Source organism: Engystomops pustulosus, chromosome 4 (genome assembly GCF_040894005.1).
Source record: "Engystomops pustulosus chromosome 4, aEngPut4.maternal, whole genome shotgun sequence".
Lineage (NCBI taxonomy): Eukaryota > Metazoa > Chordata > Amphibia > Anura > Leptodactylidae > Engystomops > Engystomops pustulosus.
This window is the reverse complement of record NC_092414.1, coordinates 28,266,783-28,288,478: the sequence shown is the minus strand read 5'-3', so window position 1 is coordinate 28,288,478 and position 21,696 is coordinate 28,266,783. Positions and strand designations below refer to the sequence as shown.

Here is a 21,696-nt window from a genome sequence, read left to right as displayed (position 1 = left end):
CATCTGTAGTCGAGCCGAGGGCGGCTCTTTCAATTGCCCCCGGGGTATGCAACACCCTCGCCGATGCAATGGCGAGGGAGTGTTTGCGAATACGTCCCACCTGCATGTAATCACATTACACTACATGGTCCTTACAGGACATAGGGGACATTGCAGTGGTTAATCCTGCCTGGCAAGGCAGAAGTTAAGTATTTTGTATGATGCAAGATGCTATTGTCCAATGATCTGTGTTACATCCTGTGCTCTGTAAGCTGAGATGTGATTGGAGGAGCAGCCACCACCTGACCAAAGGGAGGTAATAAAACTCCCTGGCCAGGAACGTTCTAGAGATCTCTCCAGAGAGAGATTCCAGTGTAGGAGTTAGAGACTATTCTAGTATGTCTATTTAGTGAGTGAGTGAGAAACCTCTGTCTAGCCCATACCAGAGCAGGAAGAGCCCAGCCCCTGCCTCTGAAGAGTGGAGTCTAAGACTAGAGTTAGTGTAGTGAGAAAAAGGGGTATCATCTTACCTTTAAAGGTGATACCTGAAGCCCTACAGGACAAGCTGAAGCTTTCTACCAGGACACAGCTGCCTTCCCAGCCTGCCCTCTACATCCAGGCTGGTGAACTATCTCCTGAGGCTCCCTCCAGCTCACATCTCAGCACTCCATCTACCTGTTAAAGGCACGTTTGCTGCGGTTCCTGCCGGTTCAAATAAAGAACTGTAAGTTGTTTTCTTCACCTTCTGTCTCCGTCTGGTCCCTGCTAATACGGCTGCCTTCATCACCGGCACCCTGTCCATCACCCAGAGACTCACACTCGGGACATTAAGGGGTTGCCCCAGGGAGATCCGCTATAGCAGCCTCTCCCTCATCTTTTCTTGACAACACCACCCTGCTGGAGACCTGCCAGGCTGTAGGACAGCCCTCCGGTTCCCCCGTACCAAGCACCGTGACAATAGCGTGCTTAGGCCGCAACCGCCAGCCACTCCGGTACCGCGGGCCCTGGCTGTCTCCAGGCCTCACCTCAAAGGGCTAGGCCCCGGTGGGGGATGTTGCAGATGAGTATAAGCTTTCTGTATAAGACTGTTTTCCACTAAAGTGCCCTACACAATGGGGAGATTTTGAAGTTGTTTGACCCCCTTTAATAATCCATACGCAAGACTGCACGGATATGAGTTGGTAGGATATGAAGATCTATTGATTCCTGCCTGTATTTGGATCCCAGCATCAATGCCTTCTTCATAATCACGGCAGTATCTAGGATATCTACCATCCCTGTCACCAGCCGGTAGCTCAGGAACACAACAAAATGGCCTTATCAAACATTTATTGCTTCACACATATTGACATCTGTTCTGCTTCACGGTGACAGCTCCAAATACCGCACGCTGTACTTCCGCTGCGCCACTAATTGTGCTCCATGCCGCTTCCATATAATCAGCCCTGTCACAGAATATCCAGAACTTCTCTTACCAGGTGTGTGCACACAATGCAAAGCAGAACACTGTGTGGGACAGGCAGGAACTCAGCCATCAAATGTCTGCAAGTAGTTAGAAAGGTTCGAAGAAACGCATCGCCACTGTTACCTGCACTTTCAGGCTGTCACGTTAAGATGTATGAAGAATCTGGGGAAACTGAGAAGCAGCGAGGTGGAAAGTACGATTGGAAGCAGTGGTACAAAATTTTGGGCAAATTTCCCTCTTCTTTTACCTAAGGGTAGATTGAAACTATGGGCCCTAGATTGGATAAAAATGATGTCCCATCGCCAGTCAGTGACTACATAAGGAACCAGAACCAAGCATCTTGGGAAAGGGGGATCAGAGGACCCTTCAGTCAGCTTTTAAGATTTACAGCTTAAAGGGTTATTCCCACAAAGACAAAATTCTTAAATATACTTTGGATAACAAAATAACACATTCTCTAATTCACTAATTCACGAGTCCGATGTTCATTTGTGCCTGAATGTCCAGGTAAATTTTTTTCACATTCTGACATGTGCTTCTTTAAATAACACTATCTCTGGAAAAACTTTACATATCATAACATTTTTCACCGACATGGGAGACGACTGAAGTCTTCAGCCAGTGAAGCCTGATGACATAGCCATTGGAGCAGCCACCCTCTTGGCCAGGGGAAGGGGAGGATGGAGGAAGACATTATGCACACAGTAGGCGTGCATAATTATGTTCAGATAGAGTGCCAAGCCTGGAGCGCCGAAGCCTAATTTGAATACTTTTAGAAACTTTCTTGGAAACGGGGATGTTTCATGATAAAACATGATAACAGCTGCTTCTAGAATGAGAACGACAGCATTTAAGTCTGCTTATCTCAAAACGGTATAATGGTGGTGGTTGATTTCCTTTAAAAGTTTGTTTTAGAAGGAAGGAGACCATGGATGACAAATATAAAAAGATTACCACAGTCACTGGTCTTGGATCTAGAAGTAAGGCCCCATGCACACAAACATATATGGTGGCCATATGCTAGCCGTACAAACGCCAGCTAGCATACAGCCGCATTGTAGTGCATTGTGCACAGCACGGTATGGTGAGCACACACTTGTGTCACCGTACCGCACTATCATAAGAAAAAAACGTAGTATGTACGGCCCAGCTGCACAGCTTCCTATAGAGAGGGGATGGCTGAGGAATGTCCCCCCCTGTCCCTTATCCAGTCGGCATACGTTTGGATGTAAGGGTCCTAAGTGTCCCTAGTTGATCCATGCTCGATTTTATTGATAGATTTCCTTTAACTATCCCATGTCTTAAGTGTCAAGGGAAAAAAATGCAACCTCAAGGTGGAAGAATCCTATAAAACTCCAAAGTGACCCAAGAATACCTCCTGTTTTGGATGGGACGTTGTCCGGGTTTCTATTTCCCCTAGTTCCTATTTCCTGTCATTAGACAGGAGGACATCTGGCAGCTTCAGACCTGGACCGTTGTGGTGATTTGTGAGAATACATTTTTTTATACTTCTCTCTTTTACTACAGAAGAGTAAATTTATTTGTCGGGTCAAAGATTTGGTAAGATTCTAGAAATTTCATGATAATTTTCTGATTTGCGGTGGATAATTCTTGCTGTCATGTATTCCAGAGCTTTAAGGGGGGGATAGGACTAAAAAAACTTGTACACCAATTTCCAGGACAATATCCAAGCAATATCGATTCAGACCAATCTCAAATCTCCAGTAATAGCTTCTGCAAATTGAATATTTGATGAATTCCTCATCTCTAACTTTTGCCTACCCAAAACTCCTCATGTTTTTATATATGTCCAATGTTTAGTTCTGGGTGGGAATGAAAATCGAATGCAAATCTAATATTTCAGAGCACATTAGTACAGTACACCCACATGCCTTCTATATCACTGCCTGCGAGAACATTTAATTGAGCATTTATACAGTAATCATAGGTCCTTGAGTTTTCCGCCAACATCATATTGTGAAAAATTCTATTCAACGGCAGATTCTTAGTTATATCTGTTACTGGAAATGATGGATTAAATCAATATGGCTGCAGCGTCTGCTTCCACAATGGATGCCCTCTTACTTTCCCTAACCTACATCATAATTTTCATAAGCTCAAAATAATTGGATAAAATCAGAACCAGTAGTAGACCAAGTTCATTGGTAGTTAACAAGTCTGTGCCAAGGCAAGACCGGGGTGGCAAAAAAGTGCACATTCAGCTCCTGTACCCAGTTCCCGAACCACAATGGCCTTAATCTCCTGTGCCAGTTGGGAAAAGGACCCGCTTCAGCAAATCACTGGTCTCATCAGACCACAGAACATCACTTCTTCTCACTTCCCAAGTGACTTCCATGGTGAGAGAAGGGCGCTGATTGGCCATAGTGGGTTCCATGACTCTCTAAAATTTCAAGGGCTATACAAAAAAGCATTTGTAAATAAGTGCATTCTGTACCTTGTTGTTCTTCCAGGAAAAGGAACATTAACTGAAGACAATATGACTGATCCTCTGGATGTCAATCTAGTTTAACCTTTTAACTCTCTGAATACATGACAACAACTTCTGTTAACATCTATTGTTGAAACTGGCACCAATTATGGCTGTAAGCCACCTTGACCCCCTTTTGTACCCCTAGTCATCATAAAGTACCGATCGGTTGGTATTGCAGTACCTGGGTTAGGGGTAGCCCCAATGCTATGCTGTGTCCTCTTGTTGCTGCTCTATAGAAGGGATGGTAAGGCTTGGTGCACCCCAATGGCAAAATAAGTCCAGAGTCAGGAACTCTCCTTTCCTACCTTACTGAAGATATTCAGGTGCAAAGCAATACAAGCATGTTACGGGGCTATTCCAATCTCCTCCCTGGCAGAAGAAGGGTTCTACTCTGAAAGGCCTGGGCTAGCTTTCCCTCTCTTTTTCAGAAATCTGGTACCCTGGTCCCAGGCTGGGAGTTATGGGTCTATGGCAGATTATCCCCATCTCAGCTTCTTCTTCTGGTTGCACAGGTAGACTGGCAGTCTTTTCTCCATACACTGTTTCCTAACTGCAGGACACTAAGGATTGGGAATGTTCTCCTTATATACCTTCTAGCAGTGGATGAGTGGTTACATTACAAAAACAAGGACACAACGTTCTCCCTTAGACTTACATTGAATACCCATAATATTCCATGGCAGCAAGATTTTAAATTGTAAACAACTTTCCAGACAGCACCTGTCATTCTACAAGTCAGGCTGTCTGCTTGTCTGGTAAACAAGTCTGTTTTCCCTCTGCAAAACAATCTGTATTATAGCTGTGGAAAATTATTGCTTTTCCTGAGAGATAGAGAAACACAGTCAGGAATTTCTCTCAATGGTCATTAACCATTTCTACTAGTCTATACAGATGCAATATTAATAAACAGAATGTACATAACGAAAAATCTATACAAAATATAGATGTCTTTAAGTTATTTCCTAATGTAAAAGAAAGTAGGAAGTACTGAATTTTGCATAGGAGAAATATTATAATGTTCTCAAATGTACACAGTTCACGGCTCCTCTGTTACAGGGCACTACAGTATGCAAGCTGCAAGCTTCTGAGAGACCCCATGGTTCTCATTCAATTACAACAGACACAACAAATCAGTGTGGGCAGGGTCAGATTATAGTGTGGGCACCAGGGGCAGACACCCCAGGGCTCCCACCACTTTAGAGAGAGGGGGCCTCCACCAAAAGCTGCAGGTTTGAAGTCATAAGCCTGCAGTACTTGCAGCAGCCAGTAACATGAGGCTAAAACAGAGCCTAATACAAAAGATCAGAGCAGGTGCTTACAGTGCTAAGTGATGCTACCTCCTGCTAGGATTTCAGAGGACCGACTACATGGAGGAGCTGCATAGAGAGGGAGAGGAGGAGGGAAGTCACTTCTTGTAATACAGAAAGGGCTGTTTCTTTACAGGTCAGTGACTAATCCACATCTGCTGCAACGATCTATATTTATCTGGGCACATAGTCCCTGCAGCCAGTATCTCCCCTATACACTCCCAGACACCTACTGTACTACCTTGGCTCCATGCCATCCACTGATTGTACCTCTCAGAGAGCCCCAGCCCTCCTACCGTCTGAGAGAGAATGGAGATTGATCCAGCACAAGCGAATGGACTTCTGTTTATTGTACAAAAATTATTCATAAAAGAACGTGCAGTGACTTGGAAAACATGACCGCTATATGGGGTATTGAGGAATTCTAACCAAAATGTGCAAACTATTGTATATACATAGTGGAAAATGCATTAAAGGGGTATTTCCACAAAGAAAAGTTTCTTATTTGTACTCAGGATAATAAAACGTTCTCTGATTCACTGTTATTAACAATAATGCAGCATTTCACAGATATAATTCCAACCTTTCTCTATCAGTCCTGCTGTACAAAATTTCAGTTGCCCCTGGTTTCCCACCCTGTAACTTCTGACTTTTGCAGCCATTTTGCTTTACTGTCTGATGCTGTGAAGCTGAGCTGCTCTCTGTCTCTAGCCCCTCCCCCTGCATTCCAGGTCAGAGCTCTCACCGATACACAGACACTCACTTCCTGCCTGCAGCAGCAGTGAGAGGAGAACTACAAGCTACTGGCAGATAAGTTCTTTATCTGTGGAGGAAGGCACAGCAGATCTGATAATGTGTGTAGCTGACATGTAGCTAAAGCTGGAGACTGTCATTGTGTGTAATAGGCATCTAATGGATCCCATCATCTCTAATCTGTCTCATCTCTCTTTCTATGTGACAGATACTAGTACAATGTTCAGAAGGTAAATGAAAGTGTATATAAACCTTGCACCCTGATAATCTAAGCACATTGTCAGCAAACAGCATCTCATAGAACAGAGGAATCATGAAGTATCTGCCTAGAGAGTCCCCACCCACATTTTACACTGACCATCACTGAGTGATGGGAACTAAAACAGCAATAAAACTGAGAAAAATTGTAAAGTAAAGGTTTGAAAATTATCTTTATTGTGTTAACATTACTAGGGGATTGAAATTTGAAAATGTTCTTACATGGCCATACCCCTTCAAAGGAAATCTGCCATCAAAATCCATCACGATAAGACATTTACTCATAAATACAGCCAGTGTAACTGTACTTATCTTCTTACATTTGTTATCCATGGTCTCCTTCCTCCTAAAACCATGCTAATGAGTCTGAAGGACTAACCTATCCCCATTTGGCTTTACAGGCTCTTATACTGTCTCACCCTCCCTTATGCTTCCTCAGCATTCGTGAAGTAAGCAGGAAGTGGCCTGGTCATAGTGGAGGGAGGACTATCTGTTCTTGTATTTTATCCCCTCAAAAGAGAACCTGTCACGCTTAAAATAAGCACTAGGAGCTGCTTACTAAAGTAAGCAGCTCCTAGTGCTAAAGCAATATTACAATATTGTTACAATATTAGCGTTATTGGAAACCTAACTAACACTGCCGTGCTATACATTACAAACGCCGGACCGTCACTAGGGCCGGAGTTAGGTGGTGAGAAACCGGGCATTTGCCCAGGGTCCCTGTCCTAAAGGGGCCCCCTGCATGTGGACTTTTGTGGGCAGAGGATATATTGCTCCTATAATACCCCTTGTTTAAATGCCCGGGTGAGAATGCTTATCATCTATCTCCGGTCTATATATCTATCATCTATCTCTCTAGTTATCTATCTCCTATAATTTGCCTATTTCCTATCTAATATATCTGTCTATCTAAGCATTTATCTATCTAGCTTGTTGTCTATATATTTATCTTTATAACTTCTTTCTATCTCCTATCTGTTATCTGTCAATCTATCTATCTATCTCTCATACCTATCTATCTATCTATCTATCTATCTATCTATCTATCTATGTATCTATCTATCTATCTATCTATCTATCTATCTATCTATGCTCTTATCTGTAAATCTATATGCTCTTCCATATTTATCATGTATTATTAATCTCGTTATCATCTGTCTTTCTCCTATACAATCCTCCTCCAGTCCCATATTACAGACACTTACCAACTACTGTGTGTAACTCCAAAGTGTTATTATTGTGCAGGGCTATAGGAGCCTCTAACTGACTGTGACTGTTCATAAAATAGATTATTTTTTATTTATTTTTGCCCACCAACCTTTATCCAGCCCTGAATATGTTGCCCCTGTGACCCGGCGCTGTAGTAATTGCATGTACTTCAATATTAGTGGATTTTCCAGTTCCCTGTATTTTATTTAGCACTCAGCTTTCCAGGAAACAGATGGCTGTCGTTGTGTTTTACTCAATGACAATATATATTAGAATGTTTTTAGATTTTTCTGGTTTTGGACTCTTTCATAGATAATATAAAATGAATGTGTGACTCGTGTGCTTCTGAGTAACATTTGATGCTTACGCGTCGTCATCACGTTACCTTTGCTCTTACGATGTCACTCTACCAAGAATGCCACCAAAACAGACCCGGCACCGAGTACCTGGATGCACATGAGCAGGCAGATCACATCCCAAATCCCTGAACTCCTTCTCAACACCTTAACTACCTCCCACGCAAGCCATCAGAAATACTCGCACATTAATTCCCCGCCAGGCCTGCAGACGGCTCACACACACGGCCAGCAGAGGGAAGACGTGTCAGCGCAGAAAGGATTTCTAACGATGAAGCTATAAAACACGTCCCGTAACAACGCTGTGTCATCGGTAAAATACTCCTCCGAGCGCTGCCAGCTACACAACTAGGGCAGAACTAGCTCAATAAAAGCACGGGATTTATCTACGAATCGGGAGGGCAAAGGGGGAGACGAGGACTTTGATCCTTCTTGATGGAGACGTTGATCTGTCGTTACCGGAATCCTTTTATATCGTTGTATTATAGGGATATTTACGTTTTAAAGGGGCCATCCCCATGCTATAGCATTATGACAAGGGAATATATCAGTGGTAGGTAGTAGCTTATCAGGTCTGTGTAACCATAGCTTTGTGTTTGTTGTTAGTTGTTGCAGGACTGTGACAAAGGGTCGGGGATTGTGCACAGGGGGCGCGTCCTCACACTGCTGTGCTCTAAGTTCTTTGTATTAAAGGAAACCTACCACCATGGATCTACCTATTGAGGTAGATCTGGTGGTAGTTGCCTCTAATGTATGTAAGGATAGCCCTTTTTAGGGCTAATCCTTTAGTCCCCTTTATCTTTTTTAATCTTTAATTGTGATAGTATGCTAAATTACCAAAGAGGCTACTCGGATGTGGAGTAGCCGAAGCTGAGGTTACACGGCGCGGCTACTCCACGCCCCAGTAGCCTCCTTGGTCCTCCTGCCAGATATCTTCAGCGTGCGGGTCTCGGGTGGTGGTAGGTTCCCATTAAAATGCTTCACAGTCCCTTCTCTATGGTGTTTGAATAGGTCATGGCTACTTTGTCACATTAGGGTGACAATAAGTCATTCGCCCGTTTGTATAGTAAATGGAGCTGAGCTGCAATACCAAGCACAACCACTATACTCTTTATGGTGCTGTGCTTGGTACAAGTGGCTGAGACACTCGTCCAAATGCAGTCATATTTTTAAACATCTAGTAGTGTAATGTCCTGGAGTTTGGCCATTAGTAAATAGCTTGGCATTCATGCATGTGGACCCATTTGGGACAGGCCTTCCTACTGGCCCATAATCAACCACCCATGTAATTACACCTTCATCTCCCTAGTTAAACTGCATTGTCATTTTACTACCCCCTAGTTGTGATACAATGCTACATGTGGCGGAATTCAGTACTTATGTGCCTTGTCCTATATCCTGAAAGTGTTAAATTACTCTGTGTTGACAATATGTCTGCAGCAGATGTTTCATTTATCATTGACTGGTTTACCCAGAATGTATCCATGAACCCAGGGTATATAAGTCAAGCCTTGTCTGTGATTCTGGTTTAGTCAGGAGGCAGATTGGATGTCTTTCTCTCATCCCTGTGTCGTTATGCTTAGTACCCTGCGGTTGCCCCTGACACCCAGAAACTTGTACCAAATCCAGCTGCCCATGCAGCAGAGCTCATCCAGCTCCTCCACAAAAAGGACATGGTTATCCAAACCCTGAAAGACCCCTGGTCCGGTGCTGAAGTTATTACCGCCAGCAACTGCTAAACCTGTTGCTCTCATTGATTTTGTTGCCATCCAGTTACCCCGTTGCTGGTTTTTTTGTGTTCTTTGCAATATAATGGAGACACACAGTAATTGCCGAGGCCAACAGGGATAAAGGGAGGAAAAGTTTGGGGAAAGATTTTAACGGTGGAGGTGGCAGATTTACGCTGGGTGGGGGGTGAATAAGGTTTGTTGTGCCTGTTCTTGATGACAGGTCTCCTTTAAGCCAGTGGTCCCCAACCCCCGGGCCGTGGAGCACCCAATCCCGGGCCACGGCAAAAAGAGCTCAAAATAAAAAAATGTGTACTCACCTCAGACACTCCTCTTCTTCCTATGGCTTCCTGGCACACTGCCACCATGCGGCTGCCAGTGCGCACACACTGTGACGGGGCCAATTACATCAAAGTCTGTGCGCACTGGCATTGCACATAGAGACGCCACTGGCTGTGGGGCAAAGAGGATCCTGGAGCTGTGGGGAGAAGAGGAGCATCGGACGTGAGTATACAGTTTTATATTTTTAAGGGGATGTTACTATGGTGGCTGCCATAGGGACATTAGTTTTGGGGCTGCCATAGTGACTTTACTTTGGAGGCTTCCATAGGGACATTACTAGATCGGCTGCACTGGGGACATTATTCGGGGGCTGCCATAGGGGCATTACTAGGGGATCTGCACTGGGGACATTATTAGGGGGCTGCCATGGGAATATTACTGTGGGGGCTGCACTGGGGACAACACTATAGGGGCTGTACTGGGCACATTATTGTGGGGGCTGCACTGGGGACATTACTGTGGGGGCTGCACTGGTGACAATACTATGGGGGCTGCACTGGGAACATTATTGTGGGGGCTGAACTGGGGACATTACTGTGGGGGCTGCACTGAGGACATTACTGTGGGGGCTTGGCAGGGAACTTTACTATTGGGGGCTGTGCAGTGGACATCACTATTGGGACTTTATTGAAGGGATCCTGCTTTGGACATCTTATTAATGAGGGGAGGCTGCTGGACATTTCGTCAATGAGAAGCGGCTGCTTTCCCACCCTAGGCTTATACTCAAGTCAATAAGTTTCCCAGTTTATGTTGGGGTAAAATTAGGTGCTTCGACTTATACTTGGGCCTACTTATACTTGAGTATAAAGGAGCACTATCAGGAGGGGGCTACATAAAAGGGAAAACTATAAAGGGGGATACAGCAATGAGAGGGGTTAAAAAAACAGAGCACTATAAAGGGGGGGGTCTAAAGAAAATGGAGGGGGCACTATATAGGGGGCTACGGAAAAAGGGGGAATTTTAGATCAAGCTGCAAGAAATGACACATTGGGGCTCATTTACTAAGGGTCCATGGAGCGCATTTTTGTCGGGTTTCCCGACAATTTCCGTTTTGCGCTGAATTGCCCCGGGATTTTGGCAAACACGTTCGGATTTTGGCGCATCAGCACCAGCTGGCACACGACAGAAATCGAGGGGTGGGCCATCAAACAACCCGATGGATTTGGACTATGCACGGGATTTAACATTTAGAATTGTGTCACAAGACACGCACTTATAAGCACCGGGAAGAAGAAGGTGAACTCTGGTGGACCTCGGGCGCACGGGGTGCAGCGGGTCCCCGAATACAAAAAGGTTGGGGACCACTGCTTTATGCTTTGATATCGATAGCACAAAGTACAAAGTGTACAAAGTGAATGGGTCAGGAATATACAAATACATTTTCCAGGGTGGGGAAAACAATGCCTCCTGCCAGTTAAAATTATTTACATATTTCTTACCCAGAATCCTTTAAGACTCTGTGTACCTGAAAAGATGGCCTGCAAAGGCAATCTCCATGAAGGGAAAGGTAGACAGTTATGTGGAGGGGACATAGAATTCCTTTTTCCTCCACGGAAAACGTATTTGCATATTCCTTACCCAGAATGCTCAGCAAGGATGGCCTAGAAGACACTGTACACCTGAAAAGGTTATCTAGAATTGTTAATTTATTGGGATCACTCCTATTGAGGATATCAGACATGTCACGAAAGATGATCCTGTATCACCATGGCCGTTTAACCATATATTGTTTCAAGGGCAGATTAAGACTGCCACGGGTCCTGGGCTGTATGAGTATTATAGACCCTACAAGTCTGGAATCACATCTTACATTTGGTACTAGAATCAGCTTCTTCAGGATTGGAGGATGTGTTTCAGGACCTTTGGAGGACCTTCAAATGTCCTGAAATGGCCCTTGAGTACATGTGTCTTGAGAGTAGGAACAGATGTATGAGGAATTCATGAGTATATCAGTCGTTTGGGTAGCCATGGGCCCCCTAGAGGCTACTGCCCAAACTACCTATATTATTATAATACACTACTGTATTGTGTAATAAGATAATGCTTATCCCTAAAGCTGAAACTTTCCCTACAACATATTGGTTTTCCTCACACAAGAGACTTGTGCAATGTTTTCTAAGTTCACAGGAAAGTTAATGGGTTTTTTCTGTGTATGGCACTGTCAGTATAGCATGTTGACTCGTCCAGTGCCGTCTACACATGGTGGGATTAGAACATTTTTCTATAAAGAAACAAGCTCATGCTTTTATTATTTCATCTTAGTTTTTATTATCAATCCAGAGTGTAAAAGGATTTGCTTTTCCATTAAATTGCCATGTCAAAGGCATTTCTAATGTTCCACATAGCACTTGATAAATCATCTTCCTACTTGAGTGAGTCACCTTTCTCTTACAGCCTTCAGGCTCTGAAAAAATCTAACTATATTGCACAAATTCTTTTTCTGCGGTTTTATAGATGTCAATACTGCAATTTCTGGACAAACCAAGACAAAATATTAACCAGATGAGAGGCTGTTTCTAGAAAATGATGTGGCACGTAAGATAGACTAATACTTATATCAATGGTGGTGTCCCAACAGGCCCCATATGTAGTGCCGGGCTGGTGCACTAGTGTGTCCTCTATTTGGCCCAGACTCTATCCTAGTACCGAATCTTAGAGGAACAGTAAAATACTAGATGCTAGATTTTTTTCTGGTGGCCCCAAGGAACTCAAGTCTGACACTGTCCCCATAGCAGTTAGATTTGAACAAACCCATTCCTTCGCATTTAAAGGTTGTTAATATTTTGACTATCTTCTACAGACCTTGTCATGGCTACTAGACCTTTCCTCGCAGTAATCTTTCATTCCTACACCTTATTTTAGTGTTCTTTGCTAGGCAAGCAGATCCTTCTTTAACACCTCATTCTTCAATTCCTTGATTATCTTCTAAAGATCTTGACTTAGCAAACATATCCATCTTTCAAACCTCAGTCTTCCATTCTTTCACTATCTTCTAAAGACCTTGACATAGAAACTAGATACTTCTTTGCCCCCTTAATCTCTGATGCCTTGACTATCTTTTAAAGACCTTGACTTAGCAAGCATATCCATCTTTCACATCTCATTCCTTTAAATCATGGCCATCTTCTAAAGACCTTGACTTAGCAACTAAGTACTTCTTTGTACCCTAAATCTCTGATTCCTTGACCATGTTCTAAAGACCTTGAATTAGCCACCAAACCCTAACTTCCTACATCGTTGTTTAACTGCTTGATCATCTTCTAAAAACTTTGACTTGGCAACTTGATACTTCTTTACCCCATAAATCTCTGATTTATGGACCATCTTTAGTTAACCTTGACTTAGCAAAGTTGTAAAAAGTGTATATTACAATTTTATTATGGAGTATGTCAAACCAACTTGATGGCTCCTAAATGGTCCGGTTGGACATCTTTTCCCTATATTTCCCAGATGTCAAGCCTTCCGAAACATTTTCCTGGAGCTCAAGCCATCCTAACCCATCACAGTCATTAGGTTGGTCCTTATTTTCAGTACATACAATGTATATATATAATAAACAGTCTCATAGTCAATCAAATAACAATAGATTTGTGGAATAAAAATTTCCCTTGTTGGCGGTTTCTAAGAACTGCCATTGTCTACTCAACAATGCTTTGCCATGATGTGATAATACAGTACCACAGACTGAAACTCCTTAACCATGACCTTGCTAGAAGACCATTTGTCTATGCATTTTGTCGTGGCTACCTTATGCCGCAAACTCATGTAAAGTCTTAGTTTATTTGTGGCAGTTTTTGGAGACAAAGTCATGTGTGGATTGGAAAGGAATGAAAAATCGAAAGAAAGGAATTACACTTCTCCTTCCCGATTAATCCATACCTGGCTTGGGTTCAAAAAAACTGCAACAAAAACTGTGTGTGATCCAGACCTTAAAAAGGTTTCTCTAAAAAAATAACTAGGAAATATACAAAAAACTAAACCAGAAGTAATTTGGCTAATCTTCTTAATCTAAGAAGTGACAAAATACTGCCAATGGAACAATATATTTTTGTAAAAACCCCTCTTTATGATGTCATCTTTGAAAATGCAAGATTACGATAACTTGTCTTTCAGGCACTGAAATAGTCCAAAACTTGTCAAAATTCCCTTTAATAATGGAATGCAAATTTTTTTGGTTTACATTTCAACTGTAGAAAGTGTCGTCTGTATAATCCACACGGATAACATAAGTCTTAAAGTTTCTCCGGTATCTCCATCATTTTGTATTCTGCCCTATCCCCCCCCCCCTCCACAAAAGCTACATCCAGCCTTGTAGTGCATGCTTATCCTCACTGTAGAGTTTTCCAATGTATCTGCTACTTGAACAAGTCCATGTAATTGGCCCAATGTAAATTGTATAACAGGAGACAGTTTGAAGACAAGGCCAACAAGATTTTTTTATGTAAAATTCCTACAACTTTTCAGATCCGATTAGACATAAGACGTGTGTTCAGCTTTCTAAAAAAAGTTTTTAACTTGCAAATCTTGCATTTTTTCTTTTTATTTGCGCTCTTTATATGCCCCCCTCTGATCCAGTTTTCCTCATCCTCGTCATCTTCCTCACTAGCCCATGGTCCCCATGCACCACCGTTGAGTTCTGGATTACCCCTCGGGTCCTCATTAGGATATCGCACTGGAATTGCAGTACGGTTATAAAAAGCTATGCGTGCCAATAACTCCTTAACCACTTCTGGCTTCTGCGCGGACAAGTCAATGCGCTCGTAAGGATCTGCTGTGATGTTGAAGAGCCATACAGACTTACGCGCTCCATCGGTATGACGTTCTAAATTCCACCAGGTTCCAGGAAAGTTGGTGAGGGTCTGAGGAGGAATCCAGTCACTATAACCAGGATCTCCGGTGATCAACTTAAAATCCTTGACTCTGATGGAGGCTTGGATAGCAGTATTCCATATTCCTTGACCCTCCTCCATGGACCCTGATCTGGCAAGGTTGTACAAAGGGTCAATATTGTGCAGGATTTCAGTCCTAGCTGATTCTTTCCCCTCGCTGATTGATGGCCACATATCATAACCATCAAGGTCCTCTGTATCTGAAATGTTTCCTCCCGCCAATTTTACCAGTGTCGGATACCAGTCTGTTATGTGCATCAACGTCCTACTAGACCTTCTTTTCTTTTTGATCAATGGGCTATGGACGAAACCCAAGCTTCTTATTCCTCCTTCCCAATATGTACCTTTACGGCCCCTTAAAGGCCAATTACTTCCACCGGAGAACGTTTGACCTCCATTGTCTGATGAAAAGATGATAACACTGTTGTCATAGTAACCATACTTTTTCAATGCCCTGGTGATGTTTTTTACAGCTGCATCCATACAGGTTACCATGGCAGCATACTTGCGCCTTGCTACATTGCCCATATTCCTATATTGATATATATACTCTCTAGGGGACTGAAGGGGAGTGTGCACTGCCTGGAAGGATATATATATAAATATTGGCTGTTGAGGGTTATGAGCTGCTAAGATGTGGCTTACACGTTGGGAGTAGAGAATTGTGGAGTACTTGCCTGCCAGATCCCAAGCTACATTCTCCCCCTCATGTAAATCAAAGCCGCATACTCCAGGCCCATCACAGTTGTCATAATTGTAATAGTCCACATTGCCAGTCAAAGAACCAAGAAAGGTGTCGAAGCCTCGTCTCGTTGGGAGACATTCTTTCTTATAGAAGCCCAAGTGCCATTTTCCCACCATGTGTGTAGCATATCCAGCTTCTTGAAGTTTCTGGGGCAGAGTAACTTGATGAAGGGGCAAACAATTGGGTTGCCGTGGACGAATGATTGAGTGTTGTAGACCGGTATGGATCTGATACCTGCAGAAATAGAAAATAATAGTAAGAATATATCCCCTGGAAGAATAACTATAGAGCTGAAAAAGTCATTGGGTTGAGTAAAGTCAATAGCATTGGGTCAATGAGTTAATGGATCAAAGACAAATTATCAGAGGAAAGCTTATCCCTGCTTTTAGCTGGATGTAAAACCTTGAAGATCTAGAGATAATACCAGACTACATAGCAGGTGACTCCATGACAATGACTTCCTCTAATGGCAGATGACCATTTTTTGAGAAGACCAACCTCTTAGTCACACTAGCTTTAAGAGCACTGAAAGTTAGAGAGAGAGGGGCACATTTACTTACCCGTCCCATTGACACCGCCGATCCAGAATGTCCGACGAGGATTCGGAGCTGCCGCGATTCACTAAGATCGTGTGTCCAATTTCCTGCATGTGCCGCTTCCCCGCTCAGGTCCGCCGGAGTTCACCTTCTTTTTCCCGGTGCATGTGAGTGCTAATCTTGCGACACAATTTGGTCTTTAAATTCCGCGGTTTGTCCGAATCAGTTGGGTGGTCCGACGTCCATGCCCCCCGATTTGTGTTGCATGCAATCTTGCGCCGATGCGCCACAATCCAATCACGTGCGCCAAAAACCCAGGGCAATTCATTGCAAATCAGAAAAAAATGTGAAACCCGACGGAAATGCGTCCGACGGACGCTTAGTAAATGTGCCCCAGAGACTGCAGAGGAAAAACTGGTAGAAAACGGAAAACATAAGTCACATGATGACCCAAAACTGTGTTTTATTCAATGTTGAACGATTTTACGCTGTATTACAACATCACTCCGGATCTGCCATTAATGATATAAGTGATTTAATATGATCTTTGACTTTTTCCAGTACGGTAGTTTCTTTTTCCTCTGTTTTACTATTATATCAATGTGTACAGTATCCAGCTCTTTTTCTGGTTTACAATACAATCCTCTGGCCTTGCAGCTGTCATTGTAAAACAGCTGGAAAGCTGGAAGATGTTTAATCCCCGTAGAAAGAAATATGTCATTCACAATTATATTGCCACTGATGCAATTTGTAGCGTCATAGACCATATCAATACCCTATGGGGCCTGGGACTGGAACAAAATTTAATGAGCATATCATAGATTACAATAGTGGGAATGTGTCACTACATATTTTAGAGTCAAAGCTCTCCAGATGGAATTTTCAGGGGTCAGAAGGGGTCATCGACATTTTAAGTTAAACTTTAGTCCTTATGCTTCCCGTCTTGGATGTTGACATCAACAGCTTCTGTCTGCCCACTCCATTACGTTGACTCTGAAGTTGCCTATGATTGGGGAGGGTTCTAGGCTGTTCCTAGAAAATAACAGGGACATAGCGGGTGTTGGGATCCACTCTCAGCACTGATGTTTTTTTAGATTTTTTTATTAATATGCAATACATAACTAGAACCAGGTTATATAGCAAAGAGAAAACAGTGGAACATTTGGCAGTGATCTTCTCGGAACTGATGGACAAATAGACATGTCCAGTATGGTAGAATCTTGTTGAAATGGATGCCATTTACTTCTAGGGTCAGAAAGGGTGAAGATCTGTGGTAGTCATCATGGATATGACATTAACCTTGTGGTCAACCAACATTGTACCCCAACTGGGGTTATTTTTACTTGAAATGTCTACCTAAGAAAAGTGGGTGATATGGAGATATATCTGCTTCAAAGTGCACATATTAGAAGACAAGGGAAGATGGGTGGGGGGCAAAATTTAATTGATCAGGTCAATGAGATCACAATGACTGTCACAATTGGAACAGTTGTATGTCATTTTTTTTTCCCATTCACAGTGGCCCACATTTATTAAAGCCCCTGCACCAGTTTTTTTGTCTGACTTTGCACTGATTGTATGAAGTGTCCGCGACCTATACCTGACACGACACAAAATTCTGCACTGAAAGGGGTGTTCCGGTGCGCAGTCAGAAGGTGCAACACATTTATTGTCCGACAGAATTGTGTTGCGCGCCCTATGTTAAAGGTGCACTAAAAAAAAGTTGGTGCACTCTGTCGGAGCAGTGGAGGGAACACCACATTCATGAAGAGCTTGCACCAAAATTAATGAATCTCTGTCCACTTCACAGGACTTTAAAATTCTGTTGGACATTCTGATGTACAGTCCGACTGAGCACCGGAACGCCACAGAATTTTGTGTCGCGTCGGGTATAGTAAAGCTGTGACACAGATATGTCACAGACACTATATAAATACCGGTGCAGGCAGTTTACACTAAAAAGGACGTGAAAAGTCAGACAAAAAAGTGGCACAGGAGCTTTAATAAAATTGGGCCATTGGCTCTATGTCTGCTCGAAGTGTCCTAAGATGGTCCTTAGGTGTAGTGGTTATGTAATGTTCTAAGATGACAAAAAACATGGAAAAATCATGGAAATAAATTGGTGGATTTTCACGCCCTTTAAGATATTTTCACACCGATGACTTATCCTCAGCATAAGTGACCAGTGGCAGGCCAACAGGTGGACCTGTACCCATGAACCTTTTTGGTTGTCTGCAGTTGACAGAAGCTAAACTGTGGACAACAAAATGAATAAATGGATCTTTATTTTGTGAACATATATGATTTGATGGTATTTGTACCTTCTGTGTCTAATCCGCCCGGGTCACCCTGATGTTTTCCGTATTTCCCTCCAATATGGTGTATTTGGATTATCCAGATATCTATTTTCTACAGTTTTTATGAGCTTTAATACAATTGTATGAATATATTTTGGCTGGCTTTTTGGCTTTTTTATGTCGGATTTATGCTCTTTGCCTACATTGTCTACAAGACTATGTAGGCTATTTAATATGGAGGAATCTTGCTCTTGATACAATGTATGGAACAAATTATTTATACAGGCAGTCCCCGGGTTACATACAAGATAGGGTCTGTAGGTTTGTTCTTAAGTTGAGTTTGTATGTCGGAACTGTATATTTTATCATTGTAATCCCAGCCAGAACTTTTTTGGTCTTTGTGACAATTGGATTTTAAAAATGTTGGGTTGTCATAAGAATCAATATTAACACTAAAGCTTCATTACAGACACATTTGATAACTGTTTCAGCAGTTTATTGTAGCCTAGGACTAAAGTACAAGAAATTACCAATATCCAGAGGTCCGTTCGTAACTATGGGTTGTATGTAAGTCGAGTGTTCTTAAGTAGGGGACCGCCTGTATATGTTTTCCTCTGTGTTGGACTGATTCCAAATTTGATCATAAATGTAACTTCATTGTAAAACGATAAAGAAACAGAGGCCTTTACCACCATCTTGAATCATTCTTTGAGCGCTCCTCAGGAGAGAGTGTTCCAGTTTTATGATACATCTTTCCTCAAGGACAAGCATCTTAAGTTTCTACTGTAACCTTATGTGTGAGCCTTCTTATGTCTCACCTTCTGTATTCCATAGACAGCTCTCAGGTAAGCACATCCTATCTTTCCTAGAACCAGGAAGTTAAACCCATTGGGAAATCTACATACATAGCAGAAACTCTACACCTGAAGGCAAAATGGTCCTTGTGAACACTAAGAACACAGAAACCGTACTTTATTTTTTTTGTAGGAAGAAAAAAAAAATGATTTTAACCCATTCAGTGCAGATGTACTGAACCTGAAAAGATGATTGTGTGCCGGAGTGTGAGACTTCCTACACTCAGTCATCACATTCCACCATCCTTCGTCAAAAGAGTTAATTTCAAACTGGAAGGGGGCCAACACCATTCCTTACTTGGCAAGGACTCCTGGCTACACAAGTGCTCTCTTGTTTACATATACAGTAACTTTAGTCCCTTAACAAATGACCCTCTAGGAAGTCTTCTTCTGGCATATGCCAACTGAATTTCCACGAGATGTGTACAAGGATTACAAATACATGGCTAAATAGTCCAGATTTTACAAGGGGCCTAAGACAACAGAAGATTTTGAAAGTTTGATACTTTTTGGAGAACACAAAAATATCACAACAGCCCACAACTAAGTTTACAGAACAGTTTGGAGAAGGCATTATTACACACTATGTAGAAAATCTTCTATAAACGCTTGTAGGGTCCTAAGATGATCCTCAGCTTTAGTGGTAATGTAATTCTCTTACCTGCCAGTGATAAGCTGACTACGGGATGGAGTACAGATAGGTTGGACATAGTAGTTTTCCAGCTTGACTCCTTCAGCTGCCAACCTGTCTAGAGTTGGAGTTTGTATATCTGACCCATGGTACCCTATATCATGGTAACCTTGGTCATCTGTCAAGATGAATATGATATGTGGAGGTCTAGAAGATGGTGGTGGTGCGTGAAGTTTAGATGGCTCATCCCCAGGACTGTCTCCAAGTACAGAAGGCTTCATCCAGTCCCAGGACATATAACCAAAACTTAACAAGCTGACCAGAGAAAATCCTGTTAGGGTTTGCACAGCCATAACCAAGTCCAAAACAAATATCTAAAATAGAAAAGGAAAAAAAATCTAAGGCAATTTGATAATCCAGTGTCCTAAAGAGTCCATCTACTCAACATGAATGAGTATCTGGAAGTTCTAGTCAATTTTCTTCAAGAAGTCATAGAGAAGTCACGTGCAAAAATGTTCTGCACTCAGAAGAACTTTTTGGAATGATGCCATCAACACGTGCCCAGGAGAAGTCCTTTCCTAAGGAATTCAGTTACCACTTGGATGCAGCAAGAGTTAAATGTTGTCCCCATGCTTCTATGTCTTTCTGTTCCTCGAAAGCGAAGACTTTCTAGTGTAGATGGTTTTGATACCTAATTAGTTAAGACCTGAATATGTGGAGAGTATCCTGTGTCTATTCACCAAAGATGGAGAAGTTCAGATCATCTTAATCTTCTTTAATCCTAGATCTTGAGCCGTACTATTCAGATGTATCCAACGCTAATAGTTTCGCATCCTCAGGCTCCAAAACTATTGCAAAACTTTTCAGTGACTGTAGCAGAGCTGCCAAATGTATGGGATGAATTTGTGTCTCGGCCAAGCAGGGCGCTGGATGATTTCCCTCAATTTATCTGAAAACTCACGCCGGGGAAGAGAGACAGGCTTTAGAAAGCAGTGAGAGAGGTGTCCAAGTAAATAAGTAGTAGTCAGAGCATCTGTATGGATGTGGCAGGCACTGGCAGGTTTAAGGAGAGCTCTCGGGATGCTGGTCCCTCCCAGTTCCTCTGCTTCGAAAAGAGAACTTCAAAAAGTCAGCCTGGGACACTCCAGGGTCCTAGTGTGCCTCTTTTCATCTATTCCTCTGGCTGGTTCAATAAACTGTGTAGAAATTAGCCAACCTTTGATACTGTAGTGTAGACGCATGAATGCAAATGTTCAAGGTCACTGATTTCCTATTTTATGAGGTCAGGTGCCCACCGTAGGAAGTTACTGTAAGCCATTAACAAGTCATTGCTCTTACTTTTTACAAGTAATTTATGACACTTTTAAAGGAATCTGCTCTTTTATTGAGTCTCCACTTGAGAACTTGTCAAGGAACATCTGCAAAGCAGGACAGTCCTGGCTAATTGAGGGTCCTATAGGGACACAAAGAAGCAGTTTTAGCCTCCCTACATCTGGGTCACATTTCATGACTTGAAGGGATCGGCCCGGAGCTTGGTGCCACATTTGGGCCTGCCAGAGTCTTTCAGACAGGATACAGACAAGACACAACAAATATATTTCATTTGTCACCACAGCGTGGAAAGTCCCATGCTCCGAGAATGGGAATTTGTGTCATAATAAAACTTGGCAGGGATCACTGCTAATAACCCCCTCCTCTTGGAGGAATGATGGTGACATGTTTGCATCTTCAATATATATCGGCGTCCTGCCCGTTATGGAAGATGTGTCGCATCGTGTCAGGAGACTAATTCCGAAAATCATGCTATTGTGCAATGCCCCATAAATCTAGTACTAAACAGCGACATGTAGGGACGCT

General features: G+C 42.6%; 1 protein-coding gene across 1 annotated transcript; it reads right to left on the bottom strand.

Moving 5' to 3' along the window:
• Positions 1-12,149: 12,149 nt before the first annotated feature.
• Positions 12,150-20,926, bottom strand: ARSI (arylsulfatase family member I). The gene is made up of 2 exons (XM_072145592.1): positions 19,870-20,926; positions 12,150-15,755 (listed from the first exon to the last, which is right to left on the bottom strand). Exons 1-2 carry the CDS (start codon positions 20,190-20,192, stop codon positions 14,348-14,350), a joined length of 1,731 nt encoding a protein of 576 aa, XP_072001693.1. The 5' UTR covers positions 20,193-20,926; the 3' UTR covers positions 12,150-14,347.
• Positions 20,927-21,696: the final 770 nt, after the last annotated feature.